Source organism: Corvus kubaryi, unplaced genomic scaffold (assembly GCF_017639235.1).
Source record: "Corvus kubaryi isolate FWS band 111438036 unplaced genomic scaffold, C.kubaryi_AGA036_p1.0 split1-37355, whole genome shotgun sequence".
Lineage (NCBI taxonomy): Eukaryota > Metazoa > Chordata > Aves > Passeriformes > Corvidae > Corvus > Corvus kubaryi.
The window spans coordinates 701,656-713,520 of NW_024582078.1; the positions used below are offsets into that span (position 1 = coordinate 701,656).

General features: G+C 58.3%; 1 protein-coding gene across 2 annotated transcripts; it reads left to right on the forward strand.

The window, feature by feature from the left end:
- The first annotated feature begins 424 nt into the window (after positions 1-424).
- On the forward strand, positions 425-8,913 carry FGD2 (FYVE, RhoGEF and PH domain containing 2). 2 transcript variants are annotated; one of them, XM_042013560.1, is made up of 16 exons: positions 425-1,231; positions 3,122-3,368; positions 3,463-3,543; positions 3,851-3,999; positions 4,390-4,546; positions 4,669-4,807; positions 5,326-5,384; positions 5,728-5,874; positions 6,262-6,354; positions 6,641-6,720; positions 6,797-6,827; positions 6,932-7,024; positions 7,193-7,318; positions 7,517-7,663; positions 8,058-8,201; positions 8,286-8,913. In XM_042013560.1, exons 1-16 carry the CDS (start codon positions 1,167-1,169, stop codon positions 8,520-8,522), a joined length of 1,995 nt encoding a protein of 664 aa, XP_041869494.1. In that variant the 5' UTR covers positions 425-1,166; the 3' UTR covers positions 8,523-8,913. The 2 variants fall into 2 exon arrangements, with proteins under 2 accessions (XP_041869494.1, XP_041869495.1); XM_042013561.1 differs by having other exon boundaries at positions 426-1,231; positions 3,212-3,368.
- Positions 8,914-11,865: the final 2,952 nt, after the last annotated feature.

The following is an 11,865-nucleotide window of genomic DNA, read 5'->3' on the forward strand; positions in this document are numbered from 1 at the left end:
GGGGGGAGCGCGGGAGGAACCACGGCGGGAGGAACCATTCCGGGAGGAACCATCATTCCCGGGAGGGGCGGTCCGGCGTGAGGGGCGGGAATGGCGGCGCTGGGAGGCGGGCGGGAGAGGCGGAGGGGTTTTAGGGATTTGCAGAGTTGGGTGTTAGTGCCTGACGGGGTTTGTGAGCACGCGTCAGAAGGTTTTGGGGAAAGGGGTGGGGAAGGGGAGAGGGAAAAGAGGACGTGAGTTAAAAGAGGGAGAGAGAAGAAAGGAAGGAAAGGAAAAGAAAGATGGAAAAAGGGAGGGGAGGGAAGGAAGGAATTCGAAAGGAAAGGAAAGGAAAGGAAAGAAGGAAGGAAGGGAGGGAGGAATTCGGAAGGGAGGAAGGAAGGAAGGAATTCGGAAGGAAGGAGAAAATAATTTTATAAAAGGAAATAGAAGGAAAAGAGGAAAAAGGAAAGGAGGTCTCCAGTCCTGGTTCTGGCGTTGGTCCAGCTGGTGTCCAGGGTCCTGGGGCACAAGCTCTGGGATGGGTTTCTCACTTCCCATGCAAATTGGTTCTCATGCACAGTGCACTCTCAGACCTTTCTGGAAAAGTGTTGCCCCTTCTCCAGCCACATCTTGTTCTTTCTCATGGTTTTTACCAACAATCCGTGGTTGGCCCCACAGCCATCCAGCTGCTGGTGTTTGAGACAGACACATCAGTCCTATCTGGGCACCAGGGTCTTGCCAGCCTGTTCCTGGCCCCTCTGGCCATCAGGACTGTCCTGCCTCCCACCCTGGTGGGACACAGCCCACCCCACCTGGGCTGCACAGCCAGGGGATGTACCAGGTCACACCTCCTGCCCTGCACCACCCCTGCTGCTGCTCTGGCCTTGGCTGTGCCACCGCTTCGATCCCTCCCAAACTGAAACAATTCCCAGTGTTTTCTCAGCGTTTCTCCTACCCACAAACTGCTGTGCTTCCTCTTTCCTTTTGAGGCCAACAGAGACAAGCTCTGCTACCACAGAAAGGGCAGCGGGCGGGCTTTGCCTCGTGCAAATCCTTGTTCCCAAACTGCAGCCTGGGTGCCAGAAACACCTTGGAGCAGAGAGGGGAACAGAGGAAGGAGCTGCAGCCCCCAGCACCAGCTCCTGCAGCTCCTGGACACCCAGGACCTGCTCCCAGCCTGTGCCATGGAGGGAAAAGCAGATAATCAGCAGAGTGTGGTGAAGCTGGTGGCTGCGTTTGAAGAGCACTGGTAAGGAGGGAGGGCTCTGGGTGCTGAGGGTGTGTTAGGGCTCCACGTGGAGTGGGTTTGGGAAGGAATGAAACCCGCTGTGGAGGTGGTTTGGAGCCTGTGGAGAAGCTGACAAGGTGATTTGCAATTCTTCACCACTCGGGTCTGCCTCAGTGTCTTCCTCCAGCTGCGGGTCATGAGCAGAAATCTGAAAACCTCAGTGGGGTGTGAGTGGTTCTGCCTGGCTCAGGGTTAGGCTGTGGCAGCCCATTTCCCCCCCTCCACTCAGCATCTTCACACTCAGCCTGGCTGGTGCATCCTGCTGCTGCTGCTGGGAAAGAAATTGAGGTTTGCAAATATGTCAGCAGGGGTTTCCACTGGGAATTAACTGCCTGGGTGTCTGGGAGGGTCCCAGCCTCAGACTATCCAGTTGTTTGCAGAGATGTGGCTCCTAGGAAAGGAAACATAAAGCATTATGTTAAGGGAGAGAGAGAATTCCTTTCATGAAACAGTTCCTTCCCTCGGAGTGTGAGCTGGGACCCTCAGACAGCATGTGCCGGGGTCTGAGCAAGGGGTTCTGCCCCGGCTCTGGTGTAAAAGTAATTTTGAGGCTTTGGGCAAGTTATTGTCAGGGCTGTGCCTCAGTTTCTCCATCTGTTGAATCAAGATGTGGAATCCTGCCATTCCTTGTACCCATGAGATGCTCTCAGTGAGCCTTAGAGAGGCTGGGTGGTTGGGCAGGTGAGTTTTGCCCCAATTCCTGAAGATGCTCAGGCTCGAGATTTCCTTTCATTCCAGGAACTCCTGTGTCTCTGCTGTGTGCTTTTCCCCAGGCTTTGTGGTTGTCCCCATCATCCCACAGGGATGTTGTGTTGGGAGCACTGCAGTGTTTCATCTGCCCCCATGTCACTGCTGCAGTGTTGTGTGTTGTTTGCAGTGGAGAGAAAGTTTGTTTTAGAGGAAATAAAAGTAACTTGGGACTTTCAGAGGAAGCTGGGGAGCCTGGGAATGAGCAGACAATGGAACAGACAATGGTTTGGCCTAAGTCAGCGTAAATAGAAAGAGAGAAGTTCCCTGTCAGGACTCAGGAGTGGCTTTAGGCTGACACAGGTCTGGGAGGCACCAGGAGAGATGGAAAAAGCCTCTTTGTCTCTGAAGGGTTCTGCCAGCCCCCCTGGACAGAAGGGGATTTGTGCATGGCTGGGGATGCACTCCCGAGCTCACAGACATCCTGAGCATGGGATGGACCTGACATCCTCTTCACATGAGTCTCTGCCCCTCAAGTCACCTCCTGTCCTCAGCTTTGGAGTTTGATGTCAAATTCCTTCATGTCTTTCCCATCCTATCCATTCCACTCCTATCCCCAGGCCAACAGTGGATGTCTTCCCAGTGTCTGCCCAGAGCAGTTTCCTGCAGGGACCAGCTCTTGGATGACAGACAAGTCGCTTGATATCACCTTCACAGCCTGGCTTCTCCCTCATGCCTGCTCTGGACCTGCTTGCTTTGTCTTTGCCAGAAAAGGGAAGAGAGAACACCACCAAAACACAACCTGTCTGCAAAACCACCTACACATGGCCTGCTCTTGGCTCAAACTCTTGGCTATTGGGCTTCTCCCTGCTTTTCTCTGTGGTGGCAGCAGGCAGAAAGCCAGAGCTGTGGGTGGGATAAACGGCAAGATCCTGCTTTTCTAGAGCAGGAGAGGGACTGGCCCCAGCAGCAGGAGGCACTGGGAGAAGAGAGGCTGGATCCTGGCCCCGTGGAGGATGCTGAGGATGTTTGTAGTGCAGGGCTGCAGCAGAGCAGAGCAGTGCCAGCTCTGGGGAGCTGCTGCTCCTGTCCCTTTTGGTGGCTTTAAGCTGGGCCTGGGGGCTGTGCTGGGGGAATGGCTGAGCTGATCACATTCCTCTGTAGCAGGGACAGCAAATCTGCCCAGAGGGGCAAGCAGGCTCTGACCAGTGCTGCAGCCAGCCAGCCCCAACAGTTTCCAATATTCCCCGCCAGCCGGAGCTGCTCCCTGGCCGGAGAAGAGAATAAGGGGGAGAAGGATCAGCAAGGTCGGCGCGGACTCAGCTTCAAATGCCTCCATTCTCTGCGATACAAAATCCGTGAGGACAACTGGAGGAGGCCACAGGGCCCAGGCCTGGAGCCTGGCAGCCAGGTGAGCTCCAGAGGCTGCTAGGTGCCCACACTCAGGCAGGGCTGGCTTGGGGTCTCATCTCTGCCCACGAGACTGAGCCCTGCTCCCCATGCAGGAACCAGAGGAAAAGAAAATAGCACTGGAGCTGCTGGAGACAGAGCAGGCTTATGTCAACCGCCTCCACCTCCTCGACCAGGTGAGCTGGGGAGTGGAGGTACCAGTGCAAGGGGATTTTGGAGAGAGTGAAGCTGTTAAAATGAGAGACACGAGGGCTACTGGTCTTTACAGCCAGAGATTGGGTCTGGCCTTTGCCTTTCCTACACCGCACACCTCTGGGAAGCACCCTTGTCCCAGCAAAGCCTTCCATTCCCCTCTCCTCTTGGGGCCTGGGATTTCCCTCCTGTGCAGCCAGGCCTTTCACTGGGTGATGTGCCAGTCTCAGAGGGGGAATGGGATCCTCAAGTATCTTCCTGGCCCTTTTTATTCACCCTTCTTTCTTCCAGGTATTCTATAAAGAGCTGATGAAAGAAGCCAAAACTGGGAAGACGATCCCAGAGGAGGTGGTGAAAATGATCTTTTCCAACATCTCCTCCATCTACCAGTTCCATGCTGAGTTCTTCCTGCCAGAGCTGCGGAAGCGCATGGAGGATTGGTGAGCTGTGGGAGGGGAGAGCAGGACACCTGGGTGGCTTGGCCAGAATGGTGGAGCAGCGCTGAGTTCGGGCTCCCACCAGGACCAGAGCTCAGCCTGTGTTACTCCAAATGTCTTGTGCTGGAAAGCACTTCCTTAAAACACTCAGATCAGAGTGTGGAGAGGAGGGTGACATCTCAGGTGGTTTGAGGGTGTGCCTGGGTATGAACAGCCCAGGCTGGCTGCAAGGTGGGGACATTGCTGTTCTAGAGAGCAGGAAATGGTGTGGGGATGTAGCAGGTTGCAGCAGGCAAAACCTCAGTCCTCCACCATGATCCTTCACTTCCATCCCTCGCTGTCTGTCCGCCCCACGGACTGAGGAAGTGGCCGGTTTGCGGTTCCCTCCTGCAGGAACCGCAACCCCCGCATTGGGGATGTGATCCAGAAGCTCGCACCCTTCCTCAAGATGTATGGGGAGTACGTGAAGAACTTCGACAAGGCCGTGGAGCTCATCACTGCCTGGTCAGAGAAATCACCCCCCTTCCAGGAGCTCATTGCTGACATCCAGGTAAGGGCAGGGCAGGGGAATCTCAGCAGAGCTCCCAAAATCTCCTGGGAACGGGGAAACAGCAGAGGGTGGGAGCTGCCTTGGTCACTGTTCCTCTCTCCGTGCCTGGTGTCCCTGCCCAGAAGAGGAAGGTCTGTGCTAACCTGACGCTGCAGCACCACATGCTGGAGCCTGTGCAGAGGATCCCGCGCTATGAGCTCCTCCTGAAGGATTATGTCCGGAAACTCCCGCCCCAGTCCCCCGACAGGGGCGATGCCGAGAGTAAGGGCTCTGGCTCTCCACGGTGGGGAGGGCAGGGTGGGTGTGTAGGGAAATAACAACTCCCGTTGGTTTTCCCCATGGGATTCACTCACCAGCTGCCCTGTGCCCTTGGATAAACTTCTCAGTCTGATCCTCTTCTAGCAGGGAGAGGGATTAATCTGTCTTTTTAGGGGCTGGGGAGCGGAAGGATGGTGTGTCAGGGTAAGGGTGGTCCCTCCACAGTATCCCCTTAAGAGATCTGTAACAGCTGAGGGAGCTTTCAGACCGCTGTGGAACAGAGTTCCCAGTCGTGCTGGGATGGAGGGATACAGGAGCGGGCTGTCTGTCCCCCCAGGACCCCTCCATGTGCAGTCCAGCCATACCCCGATTCCTGCACAGTGTTTCAGGGCCACTTGGGGTGTGTTCATGGAATGGCAGCAGCTGCTACACATGGGAATTCACAAGGGGCAGAGCCAGGAGCTTCCTCCCACAGCTCCAGAGCAGGTGTTTCACCTCCAGCCTGTCTGTTCTCATTGCAGAGGCCCTGGAGATGATTTTTATGGTGGCCAAGCACTCGAATGCAGCTATTGCTGAGATGGTGAGTCCCTGTCCCAGCTGGAAATGCTTTGCAGCTCATGGCACAGTGATCCTGAAGGGGACAGGAACCCTGTGGGTTCAGCTGAGCAGCTTAGACCCTGCTCTTAATGCCCAACCCCACCACCCCAAGCCTGGGGAAGTCACATCTGTAACATCAGCTGGAATGTGACCGGCTGGTCAAGGCTTGGGAGCTGCTCCCAAAGATCAGTCTGGGCTGAGAGAACTGTGCCACCTCTCCCAGTACTCAGCAACTGGCCTGGGAGGTGGGGATGGAGGGGACCCAGCAGTGACAAGGTTGTGGCTGCTCAGCATCCCACAAAAATAGGTCCCTCTGCCTCACCCAGGAACGGCTGCAGAATCTCTGGGTGGTCTATCAGAGGCTGGGCCTCGAGGATGACATCGTGGATCCCTCCAACGAGCTGATCAAGGAGGGACCAATCCAAAAAATCTCCACCCGCAACAACAGCACATCGGAGAAGTACCTGTTCCTGGTGGGAGCTGGGATGCCCAGGGCAAGGGGAGGGAGCAGATGAGATGGGGATGGGGAGAGGGGCAGCACAGCCTGGCCAGGGTGTTGCTGGGTCACCTTGACACAGAAGGGATGAATTTAGAGCTGGGAGGGTTTGACCCCACTCAGTGCAGGGCACCCTGTGTAGGACACGGTTGGGAATCTGCTGATCCCTGGGCATGGCAGCCCTGGGAGATGCTTCACTTTTGCAGGGTGGGAGGGGGCTGGGGCAGAAGCAGTCACGTTTTGGGTGGGATTCTTCCCAAGGACCAGCTCAGCCCTGGGTAGTGAAGGACCCCAGATCCCAGGGAAGCCCCCAGCTCGGAGCAGGCAGTGCTGGGCTCCAACCCACCCTCTTCCCCCCTCCCAGTTCAACAACATGCTGCTGTACTGTGTGCCCAAGGTCATCCAGGTGGGCGCCGAGTTCCAGGTCCACCTCCGCATGGATGTGGAGGGCATGAAGGTCAGACAGGCACCTTGTCTTTGTGCTTCCCCCAGCCCCTGACTCCTCCAAAAGCCCCTGCTCTGGGGTATGGCTGCTGCCCGAACTTCCTCGGGAAGGAGGGAGGAGCTGGAGCCAGGGGTGGCTTCGTGGGGTGGGTGGGGTTGATACTCTGATCATGTGAAATGCCAGTAAAATCTTGTGCATGTGGGATCTGAGGGACATCCCTGTGCCCCACGTCATGGAGAAAGGTCCAGGTGTGCTGGAAATGGGTTCAGCTCCACATCCCTTCTCTGGTCTCCCTCAGGTGCGGGAGCTGAAGGACATTGAGTTCCCTCACACCTTCCTGGTCTCGGGAAAGCAGCGGACGCTGGAGCTCCAAGCCAGGTACGGGGAAGGGTGACATCATGCAGACTCTCAGGGAGGAGGGACAACAGCTCATCCACCTCCTTTTTGTACCCAGGTCTGGGGAGGAGATGAACGCCTGGATCAAGGTACCACCAAGTGCTGGGAGAGGGGGCACAGCCTCCCCATCCCAGCTGCATGCCCTGGCTCAGGGCAGCCCCCAGTGCCCCTCCAGCCCTGCCTTCCCCTCTAGGCCTTCCAAGATGCCATTGACAGGAAGGAGAAGAGGAGTGAGACCTTTAAGACAGCAGTCCATGGACTGGAGACAGACACCCCTGCAGTGAAGGTAACCCTCCTGCTCTCCCTGTGCCCCACCTGCCTCCAGCTGCTTGGGAGAACACACCTTGCTGTGCCTCAGTTTCCCAAGCTAAACTGATCTGGGGGGAGGCTGAGGAGGGGAAGGGGTGAGGCCAGAGGGGCTGGGACCACCCAGACTATGGTCTCCCACCCCCAGACAGAGGAGCTGGGCCGCCGAGCCCCGCAGTGGGTGCGGGACAATCTGGTGACCATGTGCATGCGCTGCAAGGAGCCCTTCAACGCCATCACCCGCCGGAGGCACCACTGCCGAGCCTGTGGATACGTGAGTCACCCCCTGCCCCCTTCCCTCCCTCCTGGCCTGCTCAGGTGGCTGCTGGGGCAGGAGTGCACCTCTCCTACACCTTGTACCCCTCTACCAGGCTTAGGGCTGCTACTGCCTCTCATCTCCTCATGGAGCTGTCCCTGGGTCCCCCAGCCCTGCCCCAGTGTCACCAGTGTCCCTGTCTGGTGGCTGCTGCAGGTGGTGTGTGCTCGCTGCTCTGACTACAAGGCCGAGCTGCAGTATGATGGGAACCGCCCAAACCGCGTCTGCCAGGAGTGTTACATCTTCCTGACCGGCCACATGGTGCTCGAGGACCGTGAGGGGAAGCACAAAGGCATTCTGGAGGTGAGCTCTGCCACTCTCTGCCCGGCCTCCCCATGCCCTCTGAGCATTGCCACCCACCCTGCTCTCCTGTCCAGCCACCACTTCTGGCTCTTGCTGTCCCAGTCTGGCCCTGCACCTGGAGCAGGAGGGGTGGGAGTCATTCCCACAGCAGTCAGAGGGTGCATGTGTTTGTTGATCTCTCTCCCTCCTGCTCCAAGCCTTGGGACCAGGCATTCAGGGTTCCCCTCACCACAGGATGTCAGCAACACCATCATAGCCAGGACAGCCCCTCACTTGCTTCTGCTTTGGGGGGTTTTCTGGAGTGGGCAGGGAATTCCCCAGGAAATGACCTCAGCTCAATGCCCTTTCTACCATCTGCTCTGGATGTTGAGGGATTTGTTGGGTTTTTTGGCAGAAAGGAGCTGCAGAGGTATCAAGCAGGAGTTTGCTCTGCAGTTCCCTGCAGCTGCTGGACAAGAATGGCAAGGGGAGCACGCGGGGCTGGTTCGTGATCCCGCAGGACGATCCCCTCGTGCTCTACATCTACGCAGCCCCCCAGGTGAGGCCTGGCTAGGATCCACCCCCGAGGGACATCCCGCTGTGCCCATCCCCTGCCTCCCACCACTGTCTCTGTTCTTGGCAGGACGTCCGAGCCCACACCTCCATCCCCCTGCTGGGCTACCAGGTGCGGGACATGCCCCAGAGCGAGTCCCGGCACCTCTTCCAGCTGGCACAGTCCCGGCAGGTGTTCACCTTCGTAGCTGACACTGAGGAGCTGAAACGGCGCTGGATGAGGGCCATGGCGCGCTCTGCTGCGGGGATCACGCACCCGGAGGAGGAGGAGGAGGAGGATGCAGGCCCCTGTGATGAAGCAGAATGAGGCCATTCCCACGCAGGGGCTGCCTGGGGTGTCCCAGCTCCCCTGCCTGCCCTCACCACTGGCTTTGGGCAGACCCCTGACATCTCTGCATTCTGGTTTTCCATCGTGATAGGGGCAAGATGGGGGCACGTTTGCCACCACAAGGACAAGCTGGATTCCCCTTCTCCTCCCTCCTCTCTTTCCGCGCTGGGCAGAGGCGCTGGGAGTGGAGGGCGCGGGGATTTTGGGGAACCCCCGGCCCGCAGCCCCCGGCCCCGGGCGCTGTGCGGTGCCGCCGGCGGCCACGCGAGGGCAGCACTGCCCCGCCCTTCGCAGCCGGCGCGGGGATAACCCGAGTCGGGAGCGTCTGTGGAACTGGGACTGCTGAGATAAATCCCGCCTGCGACCCCTCTCTGCACTCCGTGCAGCCTTTTTTGGGCGTGTATTTTCCAGAGGGCGCCGTGGGATTGTCCCCGTGGCTCCACATTGCCGTGTATGTCACAATTACGTCAGACACCCAGCAGGGACCCAGCTTGTAGCTCAGCCTCACAGCTCAGGGACCCCCGTGCTGGATTCAGGATGTCCCTTTTCCAGCTTGTCACCACTCCTGGCCTCACACTGCAGTCCCATGGTGTGGGGGTTAACCACCCTTAACCACAGACAGCCCTCACCTGCCTCACTGAGCCAGCCTTCATTCCTGCCCATCCCAGACTTGCCCTGCAGTCCCTCCTGCCCACAAGCACCTTCCACCCTTGTACCTCCCTCAGTTACATTTCCTGCAGGAAAACACTCTGGGACAAGGTCGTGTCCACACAGGTGCTGCTGCGATGCTGGGGAGACACGGGGGATCCCCTTCTCCATTATCGGCAGAACGAGCACCCCTGTTCATAACACAGTGCTTTAGGCTGCAGCACCACATTTTTCTCTCTGCATCCTCTTTAGCGCCCCAAAAATGTTGCCCAGGCAGAAGTTGGCGCTTCCTGAAATGGGATGCAGGAGCCTGGTGCACAGAGCTGGAGGAGCCCACGATCCCTGGCAGGCAGGGGTTGCTGCCTGTACCTGGGCCATGCAGCAGCTCCAGCACAGCAGCCTTGGGTAGAGCCCGGGGGTGCCACAGGCTGAACAGATCGGTGCGGGAAGGGAAGGGAAGGGAAGGGAAGGGAAGGGAAGGGAAGCAGGATACTGCAAATGGGGACAACGTTTGGGGAAAGGATGGGGAGTAAAGATGAACCACAGCTGTCACCACTCGGGGGGGCTTTGGGGAGACAGGAAAAAGCTGTGGGCAATGTCCTTCCTCAGTCTACTCAACTCAGCTCATCCCGGGAAAGGGCAAACTGTGGTGGTTTTATCCCATCAGGGAAGGGGGAGAGGAGCTGGATGTCAGGGCGGGAGAGCTCTGCCAAAGCAATTGCCCCTCAGGGTGCCACAGAGCACGGGGCTGAGCCCAGATGCAAACAGCACAAACAGGGCTTTCCAGAAACACCCCAAAACAGCCCTCACCTCCCACCATCACCTCGTGGGAAGGGGAAACCCCAGCAGCCCTGGAAAAGCCGAGGAGTGCAGGGTGCTGCTGGGAGGAAAGAGTGAGCAAGGGGAAGCCCGCGGGGCTGGAAGGTTCTGCGTGGTGGCCCTGCCACCTCGGCGTCACCCCTGTGTCAGCGAGGAACAAAACAAGCCCGGAGCAGGGAGCTGCCCTCAGCCCTCGGCTCGTGAATGGCCTAAGAATAGATTTCCTGTTTACCCAGTGAGGAATCGCTCCCGGGGCAGAGGGCACCTGGGGCTATTTTTACCAGCTCCTGCTCTCCTCCTTCCTGACCCCCAGCACCCTCAGGAGCACTGCCCCACTGCAGCACCCATGTGTGCCTCGGGAAGGGGGCTGCCACGGAGGAGAGGTGGCCCAGGGATGGAGGGGGTGGCAGGGCACTAGGGCAGGTCACTGCCGTGGCTTTGGCATCGTGCCATCCTCAAAGACAGGGAGACAGCATCACTGCCCTGAGCATACCCCATACAGGAGGCTGGGAGATGGAACTTTAAGGAGTTTTCATGATTCCCCAACTCTGCTTTCCGACAGAAAAAAAAAAAAAAAAAAGAGATTTTTGCACGTGCAGAGAACACACTGATGAATTTTCTCTGCCCATCCTGTCTCAATCCCCAGGCAGTGGTCAAACACAGCAGTCTGGCCTCTTGCCTCCAGAGCAGAAAGTGAAACCCCCGTGCAGAAGTCACAGTTTCCTATTCTTGAGAATGGGGAAGGCTCGCAGGCCGTTTACTGACATCCCCCCCGCAGGCCCCCCCACACCTCTTCTCGTAAGCACTGACCAAAATACGCTGTGAAACCCACACTGCCTGTGCTGGGGCCGGGACACCCATCACAGACAGCACCCAGCCCGGGCCAAGGGGAACGTGTGTCCCTGCAGCTGCTGCCCTGCAGAGGCTCCACTGTCCCGTGCTCATCCCAAACCCAGGCTGGGTTCCACACCTCCATCCACGCTGCGGGAGGGGGTAGCAGAGGGGTTCAAGGGCATGAGCGAGCAGAGCGGGCTGGCAGGGACACAGTTGTGGTCCCCCCTTGCAGGGTCTGTGCGGTGCAATCTCCCCCTGCTCCCAGGAAGGGGCTCAGCAGGGCCTGGGCTGCTGCCCCTCCAGGTGTGGGGTGGGATCAGGACCATATGGGCCTATAGGACCCCACACCCCCAGCCTGCAGGGCTGCTCTGGGAGCTGCTCTGTGAGGGGAGCTGCTCTGTGGGGTCTGGGCTCTGATCCATGGGGACAGGCTCTATAGGGGAGTTCTCTACATGGTTGGCACTCGCTCTCTATGGGTACTGTTCCGCTGGGCATATTCTCTTGCTCGCTAACTGCAGGTCCCTCTGCACTACATGGGATGGGTTTCATGCTCTGTAGGGACCGTTCTTTAGGGGTCTGCTTTGCTGAGGTGGCAGTTTTTGCTCTATAACCCCTGGGCTTTGGTTGTATGGGAGCTGGGCTCCATAGGGCCCAGCCCCACACGGTGGGGGCTGTTGCTTGTAGGTGTTGAGTTCCATAGGGTTATTCCCAGTAGGGCCTGTGACCCACACAGTCCCTGCTTGGTGACAGAGCATCCTTCACTGTGGGGCCATGAGGCAGCTCCCCCTCGCTGTGGGATTTTGGGCAGCACGGTTCTCGCCGCAGCGCCGCGGTGCCGGAGCTGCAGCAGCTCAGCCTCTCCCACCATGCAGCCTCTGCAGCCCACCGGGGCTTCCGCTGCTCCCGCCAAGCACTTTAAATAATAAATAAATCGAGTTCAGAGGCAGCCACAGCAGAGCCCTGCCCCGGGGCATCGCTCCCCGCTGTGCCAGGCAGAACCATGTGTCCCCTGAGGCTGGGG